Here is a 22,354-nt window from a genome sequence, read left to right on the forward strand (position 1 = left end):
CCCCAAACTTCCGACCCTTATAAATTTCCCACATGCAAAATCCTACAGGGGTCAGTGGGAGAACAGAGCAGTTAACAACTGGCAGACAGTTTGGGGCGCATGAGCTGCCCATGTGGCCCTCCAAATTGCTTTGATAAGGTAACCCTTGAAGGTTATAGTGATTACAGAGCCGAACCAGTCAAAATCATGGATTTTCAGCCACCTCTCCTTTCCCCCTTGTTGTCGCTGCTACATGAAATTGGTATTCATCACACTTAGCCGTCTAGACGCCTGGCCTTGCCAGAGGTTTTGCTGAGCTCCTTAGTGGTTCAGGTGACATGAACACAATTATCTTCACAAAGCTAGGATGTGACTGATGACACCCGCACTGGACAGCTGGATCTGCCTGCCTGCCTGCCTTCCTTCCTTCCTTCCTTCCTTCCTTCCTTCCTTCCTTCCTTCCTTCCTTCCTTCCTTCCTTCCTTCCTTCCTTATGCTAATTATTTGCAATACAATAGGCACCATTGCAGAAGGAGCCTATGTCCTTGATTATGAAGGGCCTACTGTAACATATCAGACCTTCATACTGTGCTATGTAAAGGGACGCGGTGGCTCAGTGGCTAAGACACTGAGCTTGTCGATCAAAATGGTCGGCAGTTCAGCAGTTCGAATCCCTAGCACTGCATAACAGAGTGAGCTCCCATTACTTGTCCCAGTTTCTGCCAACCTAGCAGTTTGAAAGCATGTAAAAATGCAACTTGAAAAATAGGGACCACCTTTGGTGGGAAGGTAACAGCGCTCTGTGCGACTTCGGCTTTTAGTCATGCCGGCCACATGACCATGGAGACGTCTTTGGACAGTGCTGGCTCTACAGCTTTAAAATGGAAATGAGCACCGCCCCCTAGAGTCAGGAACAACTAGCACATATGTGCAAGGGGAACCCTTACCTTATTGTGCTATGTGTTTCTTTCACCATCTACTATAGCTGTTCTTTCAAAATCCCTCTCCAGCCTACTGCTTCCTCCTATTCATTCTTCTCTTTTTCTCATAAAGGAACTTTTAAAAATCTAAATGATATCTGGATGTTTATCCTGCAGCTTTATCATTTTACCTTTGCTTGTGTTTAAGCACAGATCCCTAATCACAATTCTGCTGGCCAATGGCCTCCCAGCTTAGCTTGCAGGCAAATGTGTCCTGGGAAAAGATAGTCAAGGATGCCCACAGGGTTCAACTTGTTTAATTGAAATGAACATCCAGCAAGTCATTGGCTAAATTGCTATGACAACATAATAAAAAGTTTATAAATATTCTAACGTCTCGGTGATGAGTTGTTTATACAAAGAGAATAGATCCATAAATGGTTATTTTAGAAGGAAAACAGATGTTATTTTAAAATGTGCCCCTTTTAGGGTTATGCATTCCTCCAAAGGCCATTTCTACAAAATAGATTCCCTAAATAAAATTAGGACAGTGACACTATTAGACTTAAAGTACAGCAAACAATAATTAAATATGATCTTAATATATTCCAATAAAAACAATAAAGGTACTCCCGATTCCACCCAACATTTAAAAATATATCAAATTTTTAAAAAAAATCCTAGTGCTGAAAGTTCAAAATAAATAATTATTTAAAGTTTGTTTAAAGAACTAAATTGACAGGGCTTAATCTATTTCAGTTAGGATAATAATAATCTACAAATCTATGACCTCAGCTGAAAAGGTCCTATCCCTTGAGTTTAGACAAAGGATTTGAAAGCTGATCTCAAAGTAAAGGTGGCGTAGGAGTTCTTAATAATGTAGGTGTAATCTGGCCACAATTCATAAAGGTCAATACTTTTAAACCATTAAAAAATGGCCCAGCAATCAAACATCAACTGTTTTTCCTTGTAATCTTCCAAGCAGTTGCATGAACTGTGGTTTCTGATTGCCTTCAAAGATAGGTCTCAAGTCCCATAAATCAAGATAGGCATAGCAGGGCCTGGAGGACTAAGGCAAGGTCTGTTCTTGGGTACCATCACAAGCTCAAAAGAATTCTAGCTACTGTCACAGATATCCCCAAGACTAGGCAAATCTTCCCTGTTCAAAAGGAACCATAACCCCAACCAATATTGGTCACAAATTAGCTGACGTCTCGGCCCCCACCTTGTCCCACTTTGGGGATTAGGTATTAATTTATATCCTTCTGTTCTTGGCTCATTTGGAAGACGTCCCACTGAAGTGTGTTGGCATGTTTTGCAAAAAGAAATTCAAATAGTATGCTTCTACGCACATGGGTATCTTTGGAGGTTGGGAAAAGCATATGAAAAGCTTCAGAGCTTGGGGATGGCAAAGAATGCATCATGCCATGTCTTGTGACAAGGATGCAACACAAGACGTGTGTGATGACTGCATTATGCATAGGCCACCCTGACTTCTGCACCTGCTTCAAGACTTCAAGTCAGTGGTGGATTCCTGCCGGTTCAGACCGGTTCGGCTGAACTGGTAGTGGTATGGCGGTGTGGGTCGCTTCTGGTTCCAGCGACCCAGGCCTGCCACACCCCCAAAATGGTTCCCTGGTGTCTTCTGCTGTCGCTGGCATGTTTCTGTGCATGTGCAACACACGGCGCACATGTGCGGGGATGAAGCGAGCAGCACACGTGCAAAATGCCCTCTCAGCGAACCCTCCTCCAGTATATATTTGCAACATTTGTGTGATGTCATAACACACACATCTTTTTGGTATCATTGTTTACTGTGAATGCTGCTATACAGTACATACATTGGATAGGGAAGAGACGAGACAATAAAACCAGGTTAAATTTTGAAGCTCACTATGGAAGCAAAGACTTTGTATGAAGGCAAGCAGTCACATATCTTGACTTTTCCTTCCAAGCAATCTCCTGTGGAGTTCCCAAAGCTCCGAAGAACGGGGTTGTTTTTGGCCGGGAGTTCACCATGGGCAGCAAAGCAGTTTACCAATGCAAAGAGGGTTTTCACCTCCAGGCTCAAGATAACTCCAGCGTGGAGTGCCTGGCAACTGGACAATGGAGCAATGGCAATAATCCTCCTCCATGTGTGGGTGAGTCTAATATGGTCCACCTTCAGCCTTCCACATTCTTTGTCTCCTTTTAAGCACGATGCCTTTGTTTTAATAAGCATCCAGAATAATTTCAAAAGCAACCAGAAGCTTATTGTGTTGGAGTTAAAAGACCACCTAGTTAGTTAGTCTCTTGACAACAGTAGTTCCTTAGATGCTTACTGGGAAATTAGAAAGAGGGTATTATATAGAAATCTAAAACTCTTGCTCCACAGGGCCAGATATTTTCTTTCATTCGAGCCCAAAGAACAATCTCATGAGTGAAATCCTCCTGCTGGCCTTTTTTTTTTTTTTTTTAGCTAGGCTGCTATTTTGCTGGTGAAGGGAATTTCTACATTGAGAAAGTCAAAGAAATCCTCTTTCCAGATAACTCTGTCCATGGTTTTGGTGGAGCAATTTAAGTCACTTTTTTTACCCTACTCTGCGCATTCTTTAGTTTCTTTGAGACAGAACTTCTCGTGCAGATGTAACTCTTTCTATATTGATTATTTCTATTTTATGCAAGAGGGACGTGGTGGCTCAGTGGCTAAGACGCTGAGTTTGTCGATCAGAAAGGTTGGCAGTTCGGTGGTTGGAATCCCTAGCACCAGGTAACAGAGTGAGTTCTCGTTACTTGGCCCAGCTTCTGCCAACCTAGCAGTTTGAAAACATGTAAAAATGCAAGTAGAAAAATAGGGACCAACTTTGGTGGGAAGGTAACAGCATTCCGTGTGCTTTCGGCATTAAGTCATACCGACCACATGACCACAGAGATGTCTTTGGACAACGCTGATTCTTTGGCTTTGAAACAGAGATGAGCACCGCCCTCTAGAGTTGGGAATGACTAGCACGTATGTGTTATATCAAAAGGTGGAGGCTCAATTTCTAGCTGACACTGCTAAACACCTGTAATAGACTTGCCTTCCCATCTGTTGTCCTCTTATAGTTATCAGGTTCATTGTTCCCCTTGTTCAGAAATCATTCAATGTTGCCTCAGAGGTTTGTATCCTCACTTCATTCAGCTTAGTGACAAATTTGGGTCCATTTTCAAATGACCACCACTTTAGAACAAATTCAGTTCAGACTGTTCAGTGACAGTGACAAATGCAACATTCTCCTCTTATTTATAGCTTTCAGCTGGCCGTTCTCAGCTAGGACGGACAGATGAATGGGCCTTTAGTTTGACTTGGATTGTTTCTCTTTTCATCTCTTTCGTGACTCCAGCGGTTGGCTGTCCTGACATCAGCAGCATTGCTGTGGAACATGGAAGATGGAGGCTGATCCATGAGACTCAGTACCAATACAACGCACAGCTTATGTTGATCTGTGACCCGGGCTACTATTACATTGGGTATCGTGTCATCAGCTGTCAGGCGAATGGGAAATGGAGCATAGGCGAACCCATGCCAACCTGTAGAAGTGAGTGTGTGTTTTAGGAATGAGAAATCAAAAGGAATCTAATAGTGTGTGCATCTGGGAGAATAATATGACACTGGGGTGGGGTGCAGAGGTGGGTTGTTCCCGGTTTGGCTTGGTTCGGCTGAATCAGTAGTGGTAATTTGGCCTAGGTCGCAGAATAGGCAGTGGCTGGCCACGCCCCTGAACCGGTTTCCCAATTTCCGATGCCGTTTCTGGCATCATGTTTATTAGCTTTCAATGGTCTTCATGCATGCACACAACCATTTACAGCAAACTGTGCATGCACAAGCAATGTGGGGTTCAGTGCACATGTGCACATTTGCACAAAAATAGGTCTGTGCATGTGCAAAATGTTAAAAAAGGAATTAAAACTGTTCTGCACATGCGCAAACCTGAAAATCAAGTTGGTGGCCATGTAGGAGAACCGGTTCATGGGCATGGTAGGCTTGGTCGCTGCCGGTTCCAGTGACCCAGGCCGCCAAAACACTCCCGATTTACATCAATATTTCTCAACCTCAGCAGCTTTTAGATGCATGGACTTCAACACACACACTTTATCAACATGAACCTTAACTCATTTGGTGAGCTGCCAAATAACTAGTTTCCCAAAGCAGGGCAAGGCAAAACTTGGCACAGAATCTCTTATAGTCACAAACAGAACTTTACACTCTTGAAACGACTGAATGAATGAATTGTTTCCTGCGAAAGGCCACTCCCCGTTCACTCCTCTTTTATTTCCTATGGGAGAGGCAAATCACCTCCAAGGTGTGGCTTTACTCCTAAGTTGACCCTGCTTTCTTAGTTGTTCTTGTCTTCTGGCAGCTCTGCACATGCACACACTGGGAACAGGCACCAGCTGTTCCTCTTTGCTGTTTAGCTCCCTCTCTGCCTCCTATGCAGAGCCCTCGTCTGAGCTTTCCTCAGCCCCCAGGACTGGCCCCTGTTCCTCCCCAACCTCCTCACTGTCCAACTCTGCTGGACAGCACAGCGAACTGTGGAATTCTGAGAGTTGAAGTCCACACAATCTAAAGCTGCTGAGGTTGAGAAACACTGCTGTACATAATTAGGAGATTGTTCACCTTCCACAGACTTTGGGAATGGGTAACAGACAAATAAATTAAAAAATAAATATACAAAATTTATATAATGAACCAATTCTGTTCCCAAACAACTATTTGGTTAGAAAAGGTTCTGGAATACATCCTTACTGATGTATCACTTAATAAAACCTAGCACACCAATTTTATAGCTAAAATTATTTTCTTATTAAAAAATCATGCTGCCTGAAGTCTCACTTTCGTTGCCAAGGTTTTGTAAAGCAGGAGGATTTGGGAATCCACAAAAATTGGCTTAGGAGTTTTAAAATCACAAGAGTTAGTCACTTCTTGACAACATGTTAAAATGCATTTTATTGAGTACCATGAAGTCCTCCATCATATGTGGTACAAAACTAGCCACTTGAGGTTGATTAAATAAAGGGTGATTGAACAATTTGCAATTTATTGTAACATACACCCATATCTGAAAAAAACAGTGAACTCTTCTTTGCCCTAGTGTCCTTTCATAGGTCCATGGAGAGAGATTTCTATGGACTTTATTATGGAATTCCCCAAAAGTGTGGGAAACACAGTCATTTGGGTGGTGACAGGTCTGTTTTCAAAACAGGTGCATTTCATCCCATGCCAGACGATACCAACAGCAACAGGACTTGCCACATTATTCTTATACCATGTTTATAGTCTACATGGAGCTCCCTAACATATCATCTTGGACAGGAGGGCTTCAATTTATGTCAATGTTCTGGAGAGCCTTTCTGGACCGGTTCCACCACAAAACCGCGGTAGACAAAAGCGCGCTCGACGAAAGCGCGTACGTGACGTCATCACAGCACGATGAAAACATTGCGCTGTGAGCAGTAAATTTAAAATTACAGCGAAAACCTTACCCTAACCCCCCCAAACCTAACCCTAAACCTAACCCTAAACCTAACCCTTAACCTAACTCTAAACCTAACCCTTAACCTAACGCTAAACCTAACGCTAACCCTTAACCTAACGCTAACCCTAACCCTAATGCTTAACGTAACCCTAAACCTAACCCTAACCCTAACCCTTAACCTAACCCTAACCCTAACCCTAACCCTAACCCTAACCCTAACCCTTACCTTTATGTGAATCGGCTTGCTTTAATTTTATTTTAATTTCAATTTAATTTATTTTTAATTTTTTTCGTCGCGCTGTTGATGACGTCAGGTACGCGCTTTCGTCGAGCGCGGTTTTGTCTACCGCGGTTTTGACAGGTCACGTTCTGGACCTATTAGGCATGGACCAGGGACTTAGTTCTTCGCACCATTCACAGACAAATGACTGTGAATGACCAAATTCAGTTGTGGAACAACACCAGAAATGCTTTATTAACTACCATATTTTTGGAGTATAAGACACACCAGAGTATAAGACGCACCAAGATTTTGAAGAGGCAAATTTTTAAAAAAGCTTTTGCACTCTATGGACCTCCCAAAAATGGCCCGTTTTTGTGACCTCCCAAAAATGGCCAGTTTTTTGTCCAACAAAAAGTGGGCATGCATAGCCTTTAAGAGGCTTGTAGAGTGCTCCTGAGGGCTATGAGGCTCCCTCATTTTTGAGTGGAAAAGGTTCATCTTATACTCCGAAAAATACGGTAAGCGTCAGGGTTCCAAAAAACACCCCCAACAAAATAAAACTTTGAGACTAGAAGTTCCTTAAAATTCCAATTTATTAGAGATGTCATGTTGGCACATCTGGAAAAAACCCAAATCTGAAAGCTTCCAGGTTTTCAACTGGATACAATCTCCAGGCAGTCCCATCCACGTGCAGGCAAGCATCCTTGATTTTCATAGTAAAATCATGGCTATGTTTCTACTGCTCAAAAAAAAAAAAAAAAAAAAAACCCTCCCAATTTCCCAGGCTAAAATATGTGGCAATTAGGAAGAAGAAAGAAAACAATAGCTTCCAAAACTGACACTTTGTTTGTTTGTGTGTGTGTTATATTTTAGTCATCTCCTGTGGAGATTTGCCCGTGCCATCCAATGGAAACAGGATTGGGACCTTAACCACTTATGGAGCTACTGCGATCTTCTCCTGCAATAGCGGCTACACCTTAGTGGGGTCTCGTGTCCGAGAATGTATGGCCAATGGTCTTTGGAGTGGACTAGAAGTGACATGCCTGGGTGAGTATAGGACTACTGTCAACCTGATCGGTTCCACCACAAATGCGCGCACAACAAAAGCGCGCCTGACTAAACCGCGGTGTCTAAAGCGCGGTGACAAAACCGTGCGACGAATGAGCGACTAATTAGCCCTAAAGCGCACCGACAAAAGCGCGCCGATAGAAGCGCGCTGTAACGTAACCCTAAACCTAACCCTAAACCTAACCCTAAACCTAACTCTAAACCTAACTGTAAATCTTACCTTAAATGAAATCGCGCTTCTGTCGGCGCGCTGTTGTCGGCGCGCTTTTGACATCGCGGTTTTAGCGCCGCGGTGTTGTCAGCGCGCTTATGACGTTCGCGCTTTTGACGGGTCACGACCTGATCGGCTAGGGGCCATTCAAAGCCCCAAATAGGAGATATGGGGACACTTCAGAGGCAGTTTCTGACCCATCTTTCAAAAGAGCTGCAAGGTCAGATGGAAGCAGTGGATTAATCCACCACAATGTCAGTTGATAAATGTATAAGGGACAGTTTTAATCAGCTCCTTTTAATTTGCATCATTTCTTTTTCTTCTTCTTGCTGAAGAATGAAATACTGTATTGGACAAGTCTCTTGCTACCCAAAGTACTTTTATTTTGCTTTTGGTTAAATTAAACTTTATTTTACACTTTATTATCCGCTCCAGATGGGGAAATGTCTTGAATAGTCTTAATAAACAGAATGAATGAAAACAGTAATGGATTTTTGCTGCTGTTCTTCCTTTATCCTGGCTTTATAACTGTTTGATACATACAAAAGACTTTTCTACTTCTCTCTCATTGTTGGAGTTGCCTGATGCCATCTTTGGAAACCTGATATAATTGAACATATCTTTTAAAAAATATTAGCAGTGGATGAAAAACCCTATAAATATCTAAAAAAAAACCTAATGATTTTAGCAGTCTCTTGATAATGTTGACTCGCCACCCGTATAAAGAAAGAACAGTCTCATTTTTTTGTCATACCAAGAGGTTTAGAGATGATGTACTTATAAACAATGTGGGAACAAGTACTTTTAGGAACCTAAACTCAAATTTTCATTTTTTCCCCTCTTTTGAGCATAAAGTCCAGAAGTGGTTTCCAAAGGGAAACAAAACTGACTTTTTCTTGTTAATTACTGTTGCCATCTCTACCAACTGTTTTTCCATCCATTCTTCCATTGTGGGAAATAATTCCATTTTTTTTGTGCATAGAAGTCTCTTGCTACCATCAGCATATATACAGTAGATGACAGAGGTGAGTATGCCCCATCACATTTTGTAAATATTTAAATATATCTTTTCATGTGACAATGCTGAAGAAATGTTGGCTCCCCCTTCACACCTGAGACCTTATAACACTAACAAGTCACATGACATCAGGGAGGGGAAACGGCTACTTAGGCCCCATTTGGACATTATCACTTAAGGGTGTACTCAATTTTGTTTCCAGCAGTTTAGACATTAATGGCTGTGTGTTGTGTGATTTTGAGGGGACAGCATATTTACACTGTTATACAAGTTGTATGCACACTTCTTTACATTGTCATTTCTTCAGTGTTGTCACATGAAAAGATATCCTTAAAGATTTACAAAATGTGAGGGGAGGGTGTCTATATACTGTAATAACAAAATTCCAATATTTTTCAAGCTCTTTGTCCAATATCCCTAAAAGAAAAACTTCTGGTTTCAGTTTTATATTGTTTTAAGAACCTTCTGAATTAAGACAAAATTTGTAGTACTTTTCCTAAGGTACATAGGTATCCAGGTAGACTTTGTTCTATATTGGGCTATCAGTAATTCTACCTTCTCTTTTTCCCCACCACCACATTTACTTGCCCCTTCAGCGGGACACTGCGGTGAGCCAGGTCCTATTGTCAATGGCCAAATCAATGGAGAGAACTACAATTACCGTGGCAGCGTGGTGTATCAGTGCAACCCTGGCTTCCGGCTCATCGGCATGTCGGTCCGCATCTGCCAGCAAGATCACCACTGGTCCGGGAAGACTCCTGTTTGTGTGCGTAAGTATGTTGCCATTTTAATTACACAGCCTTAATAGACTTCACAACTTTAATAGAGAGCTCAGAAAAGGGCGGGGGAGAGGGTGAGGGTGCAACTGCCCTGTTTCCCAGTCCTGATTCCCCAGATGCCTCCTTAGTTGCCAAAAATCTTGCAAGTTTCAGTAGTCTAGCATAAGATTATGTAAGGATTTTTGAGACTCCTGGCTCCATTCCATCTGGTCTATCACTTCTGCTCTCTTTCACCTTTCTGTTGTGACCCACCAGCAGCCTGCGGAGCGGGCAGCAGAGTCAGCCAGTGAGGAGGTTGGGGAGGAACCGGGTCCAGAGGCTGAGGAAAGCTCAGACGTGGGCTCTGCGTAGGAGGCAGAGAGAGAGCTAGACAACAAAGAGGCAAAGGAACAGCTGGAGCATGTTCACAGTGTGGTCATGGGCAGAGCTGCCAGAAGACAAGAACAACTAAGGAAGCAGGGTCAACTTAAGAGTAAAGCCACACCTTATAGGTGATTGGCCCCTCCCATAGGAAACAAAAGAGGAGCGCACGGGGAGGGGGCTTTTGCAGGAAACAATTCATTCATTTGGTCGTTTCAAGAGTGGAAAGTTCTGTTTGTGACTATAAGAGAGACTGTGCCAAGTTTTGCCTTGCCCTGCGTTTGGAACCTAGTTATTTGGCAGCTTACCAAAAGAGGTAAGGTTCATGTTGATAAACATTCCTCTGAAAGACTGTTTGCTAAGCCTTGCAGACTGTGAATGAAAGGAATTCACAGTCATGTAAATAAAAGGGGTTTTGCCTGGACAAGACTCTGCTTCTTACGTTTAAAGGAAGCCTGGGTCAGAACACTCCCCCTTATCAGTTTTATTGCAATTTCTCTCTTTGATTGCTGTGGTCAACCCAAAGCCTTTGGGATTAAGTAGCAAAGATTTAATAAAATGTAATGAAATCCAGTAGGAATAATTCTGGTTAAAAGTCACCAGTTTTCAACGTCCTAAAGATGCTTTTCCAAAAGGCAACTCAACTTTCTTGGGTTTTTTTCTCTTGAAATGTTTCACTTCTCATTCAAGAAGTTTCTTCAGTTCTGAAGAACAGAAGTTCAGAGAACTGAAAAAAGCTTCTTGGATGAGAACTGAAACTTTTTAAGGGGAAAAAAAAAGTCCAATTTCCTTTTAGAAAAGCATCTTTGGGACAACCATGCCTGGATGATTGAGAATCTCTGTAGACAACAGTTTGGAGTTAACTGAAGCTCCAGCCATTTTTTTCCCACATAACCTGACAAGGTTACATTAATTCATTAACCCCATTTCACTGACCAGCCAGGTAATAATAGCCATTGCTTGGTCACACCAGCCAGTTTTGGGATGTATGTTCAATACTGCCAGTTAGCTCCCTAAGGGAGAGTTTTGATTTTTCAGCACCTTTCTCTCCGGCTTCTTTTCTTGGAGAACTAAATTTGCAAAATGGGACAAATGACTGAATGAATTACTCACAACTTGAGTAAAGAGATGAGATTGTTAGCCCTGTATAGGACAGTTTATAGCAAAACATAACGCCTTGGTTAATTGATTGGGATCATCATTTCATATTTCTAGAATTTCTCACTCCCTTCTGCAGATCCAGTTAAAAATTTGGTGAAAACAGAACTTCTAAGGATTGCATATTTGACTGGATCAAAAAATATGATTTCTGAAATATTTAAAGATGCATCCTAGGGAAATTAAGCTGTCCTACAATTTTGGTTCACCCAGTTTTATCAGCAGATCTATTATTGGTTTTGATTATGAGCCCATTCTAGACTTTATTTCTGTCAAGTCTTTTCCTTATGACAAATATTGTAGAAACGTCATAGAATCATGAGGTGGAAAGAACCTTGGAGGTCTCCCAGTCCAACCTTCACTTGTCCAAGATGGTATAAGGCAGAAATCCTTATAGTGTCTCTTCGCATATCTACCATCAGGCAGAAGTCATCAAAGCATAGCCAGCCAAACAAATAGATTTTAAAGTAGTTTCTATCCTTGGGCTGTCAGACTCTTCAAAACAACCACAATCACTCCATGCACACATGGAAACATAAGACTGGTTTTTCTTTTTCTTTCTTTTTAATTTCCTAATTACTTGCATAGGGATTATTCTTTATACTATTTATGTTGTTTGTATTTGTTGTCATGGATTGCACCATGACAACAACTTTCATTGTATACATGATGTACAATGACAATAAAGCTGTACTAGTGATGGTGAACCTTTTCAGCACTGAGTGCCAAAAAGGGAGCACACATGCTCATCCTGGAAAATGAAAGACGAGCTCTTCCAGTTTCCGGAACGCGTGCACATGCATGCCAGAAACCCGAAAGAGGAATGGGTGATTCTTCACGTGTCAGGCGACATGGCTCCATGTGCCACTTCAGACACGCATGCCATAGGTTCTCCATCACGGGGCTATACTATACCATCCTGGACAAGTGGTTCTTCCATCTTTTCTTGAAAAGCACCCACAACTGTGGGAGATAAGTGTTCCATTTAACAATTCACTGGGGTGGATCTGCAAGAGATTCAACTTCTGTAAAGAAGGACAGATCTATCGAGATTCACAAGTCATGGTGGATTTATGCTACCTTGGGCTTCAAAGGAAATCCCCCTTTTTCTCCTGTTCATTTTGGTTGCATTGGTATAAAAGAAGATGCTCAGCTGAGCACATATTTGATCTGATTCTGTTTCTATTGTTATTTCACTTACTTTGCATTCGCCAAAGTAGTGTTTTGTTTGCTAAAGAACGCTCAACAATTCCACTCCAGGTCTTCCTCTCGGGATCTAAAATTAATCACATATATTTAAAGGGCATTTTAAGATGGATATAAGATGCCAAAACAAATCCTACAAATTTCAACAGAGCATTTACCCGTGGGAAGAACAGTTTGCTAATCTTCCATGTATATGACAGCACTGAGACCACACAGGAAAAAAAACCAAGTTGCTGAAAACCTGTAATTAACACTCTTTGACTGGTCTTCCATGTAGTTGCCTAGTCCTCTTCCCTTCTCATTGTGAATGCTTGATGCATTTTGCTACAGCCTGCAAGGAATAGAGAAACCCTTTTGACTCTACCTGTGAGACATACAACAGACACAAGCTTTTCCAAGAGGAAGAGAATATCCCTTATTTGTGATTGTATAAAAGAGAACATGAGATGTTTTAGTAATTAAGAAGCAGCTTTTATTTTCTCTTTGAGCAATATAAATAAAGATGCTAAGACTCTAGGAAGTGTGCAGAGAAGAGTGTTGGAAGAAATGTCCATCTGGGTTCAGTTCCAAGTGGGGGGAAAAGACCCTGGAAACATGGAGGCTGCTTGGAAAGATGATTTAATGGTGGACAGGATCACACATGGCTTGAGTTCCTGAGCAGAAAAGACAGAGATGCTGAGAGTCCCTGGATTTATGTGCCCTCTCCTGGGCTTTGAACTTCCTGAGGCACAGGAGGAATATCCTGATTGGTTGTTATCAGAGGTCATAGGTAGCTTTGTAGGTTGTGTGCTAAAAAGGGTTTGAGGGCTAAATTGTATGAGGGTTGAGGGTGCTGGGTGCTGTATGTCTGGTCTATCAAAGAGAAGGATTGGGATGACCTGATAACTATCTTCCAGTACATGAGGGGCTATCACAGAGAAAAGGGGATTGACTTATTTTCAAAAGTACCAGATGGCAGGATTAAGAACTAGTGGATGGAAGCCTATTAAATAAATAAATAAATAAATAAATAAATAAATAAATAAATAAATAAATAAATAAATAAATAAATAAATATTAAAGAGAGATCCAACCTAAAAGTAATGAGAAATTTTCTGATAGTGAGAACAATCAATGGAATGCTTTGCAGTGGTAGGTACTCCATCAATGGAATTTTTCAAAAAAATATTCTGGACAACCATTTCACCAGGATAGTATAAGGCAGTGATGACTAACCTTTTTGTTGTTGCATGCTGAAACCCTAGCCCATAATGCAATGCATGTGCAAATCCCCCTGCATGCGCATGTGACCCCCCTGTGCTCCCTTGTACATGCACCCTGCCCTCCCCACATTTTTGGCTTCTAGGTTGGTGCAGGAGGCCTTCCAGGCCTAAATCAGGACCTGGGGATCCACACATGCTTCCCTGTCCCTTGATTTGGACCCAGAAGGTCTCCCACAATGACCTGGAAGCCAAAATGGGGCATGGGGCACTGTGTGAGCCCCAAAATGCAATGTAAGCCCCCCCCCACACACACAAGCACCCTTCCCCCCTTTGTATGTGCACGTGCATCCCCTCCATGTGCTCTGCCCCCTGAGCATGCGTGGCAGAGACCCGAAGACCAGATGGCCAATGGGAGGCGTGTGCCAATAGTGGGTTTCAAATTTTTTACTACCAGTTCACTCACTGCGCAGAAGCGTCTGGATGGGTGGGAGGAATCTCCCACCTCCGCTACTACCGGTTTGCCAGATCTGGGCTGAACTGGGAGCAACCCACTTCTGGCGCGTGCACATGCACAGTGGAGCTGGGCTGGGGTGACAACTGGTCTGCCTGCAGAGAGGGCTCTGCATGCCACCTGTGGCATATGTGCCATAGGTTCACCATCAGGGGTATAAGGTCTCCTGCCTTGAGCAGAGGGTTGGATTAGAAGGCCTCCAGTGTCCCTTCCAGCCCTGTGATTCTATGCTCTATTGTGCTACATGGCTAAAACTGAATCCCAAATTGCTACTTTTGAGTCTTTACAGAGCAAGATCCTCACTGGAATCCTTTCCTCACGTGACCCATCACAGAGGCAATAATTCCCCCAATTTTTGACAGTCAGACACATCTGTTGTATTTATGAGGAGCAAGAAAGTTCTATGGTTGGGCTAGACAAGAGCAATATAAGTGCAAGCTTCAGTTGCTGTCATATACCCTCATTACTCAAAAAATATTTCTGTGAATATGCGCTGGTTTGAGCCATCATTTTTCTTTCTTGCTCACTTTCTAATGTGAAATAAATCTTTTCAGGGTCCCCTCCCTCTCTCCTTGGCAGGTTATTAATTCTACTGTTCAAATTTGGAAACCTGTTTTATCAGCCAAAATGATCTTAATCTTTTCTGGTGTATTTCAACCCCTTTGTAAAGGCTCCTCTCCTAACTTAAGAAAGTGAAGACTCTTGAAACGGATTATTTCAAAAGGAACCTTTAATTAAGAAGAATGGAAACTGTTAAATGCAAAGCAACATCTGAATCCCTTTAGGCAATGCAAGTAGAATTAAAGTAATAGTGACCCCCTCCTCTTTGTTAGAATGCAGATTCTAGTCAATACGTAAGTGTGAAGTTGTTTTCTTTATCAACTGCCCTGAGAGCCGAATAAACATACATTCCCAAGGCTATCTTCCATTACCCAGTAAAGTGCCATGTCCCAGATGGCCATCATAAACATCCCCCTAAAAGGTGAGGGGATCTCAGGCATTTCGTGCCAGGAAACCAGTTGTAAAATATCAGTTGTCACAGGCACTGCCAATAAATTGACTCCAAGGCCCCCTCCTCCCAATTGAATGGCAGTATCACTTTTAGGGATATCCTTCTTGTTAGTTTCACAATGCCAATAGCAACCTATCCTGCTTGATGTTCCATTCTGTATGCTTCCAACAAGGCAACTAAAAAGGCCCATCCTAAGCACCCTTGAGGAAAAATGGAGGCCCTCGAGATGAGAATGGGTTGGAACAAGCGTGTTGTCCTCAACACAATAGTGAAATATAACACTCAGATACCTTAAGCCAGAATAGTTACTGTGAGTATAAGACATGCCTCTGCCTCTGCCTCCCAGCAATTTGCCTCCTTGCAGCAAACAGCAAACAGCAAACAGTACAGATGATATAAACTGTTTGTGATGTTACATTTCAGATTATACTTGTACAGATGCTGTTAAAATCGATGCGGCTTTCTGGAAGTATACGTCATTCTCTGCTATTTAAAAGAAGATACAATAGCTCTGAACCTCTTCTGATCAAGCATTTATTTTTAAAAACTTCTTCATTTTGTTAAGTTGTCTAGAACAACAATAAAGCAGTCTTTTAAAAATAAGCCTAATAATTTGAACATTCTATAGGCTTTTGTAGTTATTGACTTACCTCCTTGCAGCAAGCAGCAAACAGCCTGATTAGCACAAGAAAAAAAAATCTACCTCTAGCAATTTGCCTTGTGCAGCAAACAGCAAATTTCACTTTCAGTTTCAGCATGGGCCTCCCGATGATCAGCTGTTTCAGGCTGCAGGGATTGCCATAGCCTGTTGCAGCCTCTGCAAGCCCCATTTTCCCCATTTGCTGCAAGGAGGTAAATTGCTGGGAGGCAAAAGGGTGGGGGCCGGTGGATGGGTGAGGCTACATTCAATGTATAAGACGCATTCAAATTTTCACCCTCTTTTAGCGGGGGAAGTGTGTCTTATACTCTGAAAAATACGGTATGTTGGATTCTGGGGGGGGGGGGGGGAATCCTTTCCAGCATGTTTTGTATGTGAACCTGTAGGAAATAAAGAATTAAAAAGCTGTTTGATTTGCAACGTTTTCTTGTGGCCTGCAGCATTTTAAGTTACAGTGTGCCATTTCATCTTGTTAAAGGAAATATTGTCGCATGCCCTTTATTTTATTCCCCCATACAACTTTTAGGAGCCCGCATTCTGTCTCAATGAGTGTATAGCTCTAAGGGTTTTAACATTACACGTGTGAGTTGATAAGCTTGGCTAAGTTAGATCCATGGGGGGAATGTAGAGGAGATTTTCTATGACAGTTATTTCTATTAAGTGTTGAAAAGAGAAATTCTTGCTTCAGGTTAAGCTCAGTTTATGATGACTGTACGAACACATTCACATACTCTCATTTTCTTGGGAATGGTACCTAAGTGGTTTAATATTTTTTCTGGCATTTGAAAAAAATTGTCCTATGACCTATCATGCTTAACTGTGATTTTTTGAAATCAGTCAAGGTGAGCTAAATGCTACCATCTATTTTAGCATCTTGGTATACAACAGCGTTAAAACATTGAACTAAATGTTTGAGGATGGTATCATTAGCCTTCACCAAATTAAGACAATTTGCACAAATTATTCATCACATAGGGACGCGGTGGCTCAGTGGCTAAGTTGCTCAGTTTGTCCATCAAAATGTTGGCAGTTGATGTAAACATTTAATAATACAATATGATGTTGGCTATTTAATAGTGCACATGATTATATGTTATGAAAATGGGAAAAAAACCTTTATATACAAAGAAGATTGGCAGTCGGCAGTTCGAATCCCTAGCACTGTGTAACGGAGTGAACTCCCGTTACTTGTCCCAGCTTCTGACAACCTAGCAGTTCAAAAGGATGTAAAAATGCTAGTAGAAAAATAGGGAGCACCCTTGGTGGGAAGGTAACAGTGTTCCATGCACCTTTGGCATTTAGTCATGCTGGCCACATGACCACAGAGATGTCTTTGGACAGCGTTGGCTCCTCGGCTTTGAAAGGGAGATGAGCACTGCCCCATAGAATTGGGAGCAACTAGCACATATGTGCGAGGGGAACCTTTACCTCTATTCAAAGCTTCAGAGGAGGTTAAGCTTCCCATGATACTTGTATGGATGAAACCTAGCCATATTATTATTTGTTGATAATATAATAATAACATAATTATCCTGCAACAATATCTGTAACACCATCAAACAACCACATCTGCCTCTCCCACATTCTTGGAAAGGACTCGATAGGTAAAGTCCAATCTGAACATCGGGCTGACTGTACAACAGACCATAATAATAATGCATTATTATTATTACCGCACAGTCAGCCAAATCTTTAGAGTGGATTGGCATTTTTTCCACCTATCAAGTCCTTCCCAAGGACCTGAAATAGGCAGATGTGGATGCTTGATGGTCTTAGAGGTATCATCACAGGATGTAAGTTGTATCAAATAAATCTGCATTTTGCAATTGACGGATTGTGATTTTGGTGCTCTTTATGTTTTGGAATTACACCCAAGGCACCTATTACTATTAGTACTACCATTGTTTTATTTTTCCATAGTTGTTTTACTTTTGTTTAAGGCAGCAATGATCAAGCTCTTCTTGACAATATCAATCAATCAATCAATTTTTCAGTCATGGACCAGAGACCATGGATAGGCAGTTATTGCATACCCAGAAGCCGGGGAAAGAAAGAGGCAAGGCCAAGCCAGCTTTCACACATGCTTTACATACAAGTATGAATTCTCTAAATACTTAGCTGAATGCCCGAACAAGAGTCTCTTGTTTTCTAAATTGCCTAAATAAGTTATGGCTACAGACTATCTATCTATCAATATTACAAAAGGTGGGTAGGCAAAGATAATCCCCAGAAAGAATGGGGAAAGAAATTGTGTCAGTTGTATAAAATATGAGATAATGATTTGAAAACATATTGAAGTATAGCCAACAGAGACTTCTCAATTTTACAAAATGGAATATATGATGCAATCGTGACGCAAATGAAGAGAATGTCACATTTAGAACAACTGAATAATCAACCAAAGGCAAATCTTACCGAAGTTTCTAATTTCTAAGAATACTTAAGTCACAAAATATTTTTAGATGATATAATTGGTGATTCGATTCAATGAAATAAAATGACAGTTATTGAAAGCAGTTATTTGGATTATTTGTCTATTGGTTGTTACCTGTACTGTGGAAAGCACCATGTTCCTTGAAAGAAAGTATCAGAGCAACAATGTCTGCCGGAAATGGAGAGGGGCTGGTGAAGGCCACGAAAAAAACTCTGTGGCTAAAATACAATCCTTCCTTCAAATATCCCCCTCCTTCTCCGATTGTCTATGGAGATTCTCAATCATCCAGGTCATATTTGCCATTTCCCCAAAGAGAACTGGAATTTCTTGTTTTTTTCTTTGAACACTGAAGAAGCTTCTTGGATGAGAAGTGAAATGTTTTCAAAGGAAAAAACAAACAAGGAAGTCCAGTTGCCTTTTAGGGGGGAGGGGACACGTTTGGGACTCCTTTCCCAACCTTTAGGACAGGGACGGTAGGCACATTGACAGGTAGAACATTGTAGGACATAATTTTATGCACTACACTTAGCTCAGACCGAAGGCAGCGTAGTTCTAAGCTGTCCAAGCCCAAAATTTCAAGTGTGGTGGCATAAGGGATTCTGTTGCAAGCAGAGGAGTGGAGGGCTCTTCTCGTGAAATATCTCTGGACTCACTCAATTGTATTAATGTCCGATATGCTGTGCGGGTTCCAGACAGATGAGCTGTATTTAAGGGTATTTAAGAGCTTAGTTAAGGGTCAGCCTAGAAAGGGGAATGGAGTGACTTTCATTATATGGCTTGAAAAGAAATCAGATGCTGCTAGAAGATGGGCAAACCTGGGAAAAATCTCACCTGTAGCACTTCATTCTATTGTAGTTGGCATTTGTATGTCCTTGAGCCAGGGAACAAGGCAGGGGTGTAATATCTTGCATTCTCTCTGCAGCCATCACCTGTGGTCATCCAGGCAATCCAACAAATGGTCTGACCCAAGGCACTCAGTTCAATCTCAACAATGTGGCCAAGTTTACATGCAACGTTGGATATCACCTGGAAGGGACTTCCAAGTCCCAATGCTTGGCAAATGGCCAGTGGAGTAAACCTTTGCCCATCTGTCGCAGTAAGTTGTGTTTCTTTATCCCCCTCTTTCTCCCTCCCTCCCCCTTTATTTCTGCAATCTAAATCTGTCCTGCAGCCTGGAGCAGCTTCTCTTCTGATGGAAGTGCCATAAGCAGAACCTCCCTGTGTTTCTTTTCAACGTGTCCCAGCAGATTCCTGAAAGAAAGAGGGGTCTTTACTCAGCACAGTCCAGCTTCAGTGTCATGTGGAAAGCCTAGATAAAAGGAAAAAGGCCCTGGCCTAACGGTTTGGTGATGATTAAAACCAAAATTAAACTAACACATTATTTATTTCATTTTAAAAAATTACATGGCTACCCATCTTAAATCACAATTCTGGGCAGCTCACAATCACAATAAAACAGCTAAAACTGTAAAACCATAAAAACACAGAGACCAAATGAATGAAGTGTGTCCAAAATACATAATTATAATGTTTCAATCATTATTTAAAAGAGTGCATTTGAAAGCACCAAGAGTATTGTCTAGTTTTGCTTCTTCGATGAGCTTTGGTCAACCATCCACCTCTCTTCAGTACAATAGAAGAATATTTTCTCTACATTCTAGAAAATCTAGAATAACAGAGTTGGAAGGGACCTTGAAGGTCTTCTAGTCCAACCCCCTGCTTAGCTTAGGCAGGAAATTCTACACCACTTCAGACAAAGGGAGGAAACCCTATACCACTTCAGTCAAGAGAATATATGTATCTCTGGGTTGAACTCAGAAACCACCAAGGACTCCACTCTTCACAACAATTCCTATTAATGAAAAAGAAATTGCAGTGGCTCAGCAGTTAAGATGCTGGGCTTGTCAGCTGGAAGTTGGCAGCCCAGGTTCAAGACCCAAGGACCACATGATGGGTTGAGCTACCATCCTAGCCCCAGCTCCTGCCAACCTAGCAGTAAAAAAGCATGCAAATGCATGTAGATAAATAGGTACCACTTCTGCAGTAAGGTACGAGCACTCTATGATGTCATGCTGGCCACGTGACTGTGGAAATGTCTTTGGATAGCACTGGCTCAATGGTCTTGAAACAGAGATGAGCATTCACCTATATCCTTCTCCCCAGGAGTGGGGAGGGAATGGAGATTTTGCAATATCCTTCCCCCAGGAGTGGGGAGGAAATGGAGATTTTGCAATATCCTTCCTCTGCCATGCCCACCGAACCAGTAGTAAAAAAAATATTCACCACTGAGTAAAACACTAGGGTTTGATCCAGTGGCATTGGTGGGGAGGGTTTAAAAAGTCAGGATGGCTGCTGCAACCACATAATCAGAGTCCCACCCCCTTTTGATGTGGGTCACATAAATATGAAAAAGAGGTGGCACTTCAGTTGTGCCTTCAGCTTGCAGCCACTATCCTTTTGCTTACACCCACAGATACCCTTGATTTGATCTACTATCCCCCCATGTTATTTTCAAAAACGGAAGGGAAAAAGTGAGATTCTTTTCTTTCCCCATAACACTTTTTCATTTTGTTGTTGTTGCTAATGTTTTTCTTATCTTCTGTGATTTGCTTGCAGTTGTAAATTGTACCGATCCTGGACACCTGGAAAACAGTGTCCGTCAAGTGCAACCAAGTGGGCCTCACAGATTCAGTTTTGGAACAACTGTCTCTTATCAATGCAACCGTGGATATTATTTACTGGGCACCCATGTGCTTACCTGCCAGGGAGATGGCATCTGGGACCGCCTGCTGCCTGTCTGTCATTGTAAGTTCCTTGCTTTCCTTTTACTTTGATTTCCATTCATGTTAGGGTCTACTGGTGGCCAGCAGAGCTTGCAGCAGAGTCGGACAGTGAGGAGGTTGGGGAGCAACATGGGCCAATTCTGGGGCTGAGGAAAGCTCAGATGAGGGAGCTAGACAGGAGTGAGGCAGAGGAACAGCTGGAGCCACTTCCCAGTGTGCGCATGCACAGAGCTGCCAGAAGACAAGAACAACTAAGAAAGCAAGGTCAACTTAGGAGTAAAGCCACACCTTGGAGGTGATTGGCCCCTCCTGCTTTTGCAGGAAACAATTCGTTCATTTGGTGGTGTCAGAAGTGGAAAGTTCTGTTTGTAATTATAAGAGACTTTGTGTCAAGTTTTGCTTTGCCCTGTGTTTGGAAACTAGTTATCTTGTAGTGTTCCAAATGAGATAAGGTGTGTGTGGATAAACATTCCTCTAAAAGACTGTTTGCTAAAGCCTTACTTATTGTGAATGAAAGAAATTCACAGTCATGTAAATAAAAGAGGTTTTGTCCGGATCAAAACTTTGCTTCTTGCTTTATAAGGAAGCCTGGGTCAGAACATTCCATTCAGAAAGGAAATGTGTCCTTTACAGGTTGTTTTGTGATTGCAATGGCTTCCCCCTGCCCATTTTCTTGGCCCCATGAATAAGGGGAAAGAGAAACTACAGCTTATGCCAACCCTCCAGACTCATAAGAGGAGCTTTCTCACATTACATTGGCATCCTTCAGTCTCAAAAGGCTATGGTATCGTGCTCTGGAAAGAGGTCCTAAAGCAGCATCTGGTGTGGCTAAAAATGCCAATTCGGGAGTGGAAATCCCTTCCACACTAGCAGTTGGAGATTAAAATAATAAGTGTTGCATGGTTGTGGGGGGGGGGGGGACCAGGGATCAATCAAAATAAATGAATAAAATAAAATATCCCCTTGAAAGCAAAATAAAACACAACACAACACACACACACACAAAAATATTGTAAGAATGAGAAAGGACACACAAAAACTGAACAATAGAAACTGTAGCAAAATGTTCATTTTGATTTTCTGTTATTCTCCATTGTTGTTGGTTTGCTTGTTTGTGCCCAAAGCCTGCCAGCATCTAATGGCATTTCCCCCTTTTTCAGCAGGAATCTTTTATTTTCCTATTTCATGAGAGAGAGAGAGAGAGAGAGGGAGGGAGGAGAGAGAGAGAGAGAGAGAGAGAGAGAGAGAGAGAGAGAGAGAGAGAGAGAGAGAGAGAGAGAGAGAGAGAGAGAGAGAGAGAGAGAGAGAGACGTTGCTTCCATCATATTACAGCATTA

At 41.9% G+C, this 22,354-nt stretch overlaps 1 protein-coding gene across 1 annotated transcript in view; it reads left to right on the top strand.

Moving 5' to 3' along the window:
• The window catches only part of CSMD2 (CUB and Sushi multiple domains 2), a 771,224-nt gene that overhangs the window by 689,036 nt on the left and 59,834 nt on the right, over window positions 1-22,354 (top strand). The window contains exons 50-55 of the mRNA XM_087728138.1: window positions 2,855-3,040; window positions 4,262-4,456; window positions 7,491-7,664; window positions 9,511-9,684; window positions 19,157-19,330; window positions 20,851-21,039. Of these exons, the coding sequence (XP_087584264.1) occupies window positions 2,855-3,040; window positions 4,262-4,456; window positions 7,491-7,664; window positions 9,511-9,684; window positions 19,157-19,330; window positions 20,851-21,039 (1,092 nt within the window). The remainder of the gene's footprint in view (window positions 1-2,854; window positions 3,041-4,261; window positions 4,457-7,490; window positions 7,665-9,510; window positions 9,685-19,156; window positions 19,331-20,850; window positions 21,040-22,354) is intronic.

The sequence above is a fragment of the Thamnophis sirtalis genome, unplaced genomic scaffold (assembly GCF_051295495.1).
Source record: "Thamnophis sirtalis isolate CommonGarterSnake01/CBP01778 unplaced genomic scaffold, rThaSir2_p1.2 scaffold_13, whole genome shotgun sequence".
Taxonomy (NCBI): domain Eukaryota; kingdom Metazoa; phylum Chordata; class Lepidosauria; order Squamata; family Natricidae; genus Thamnophis; species Thamnophis sirtalis.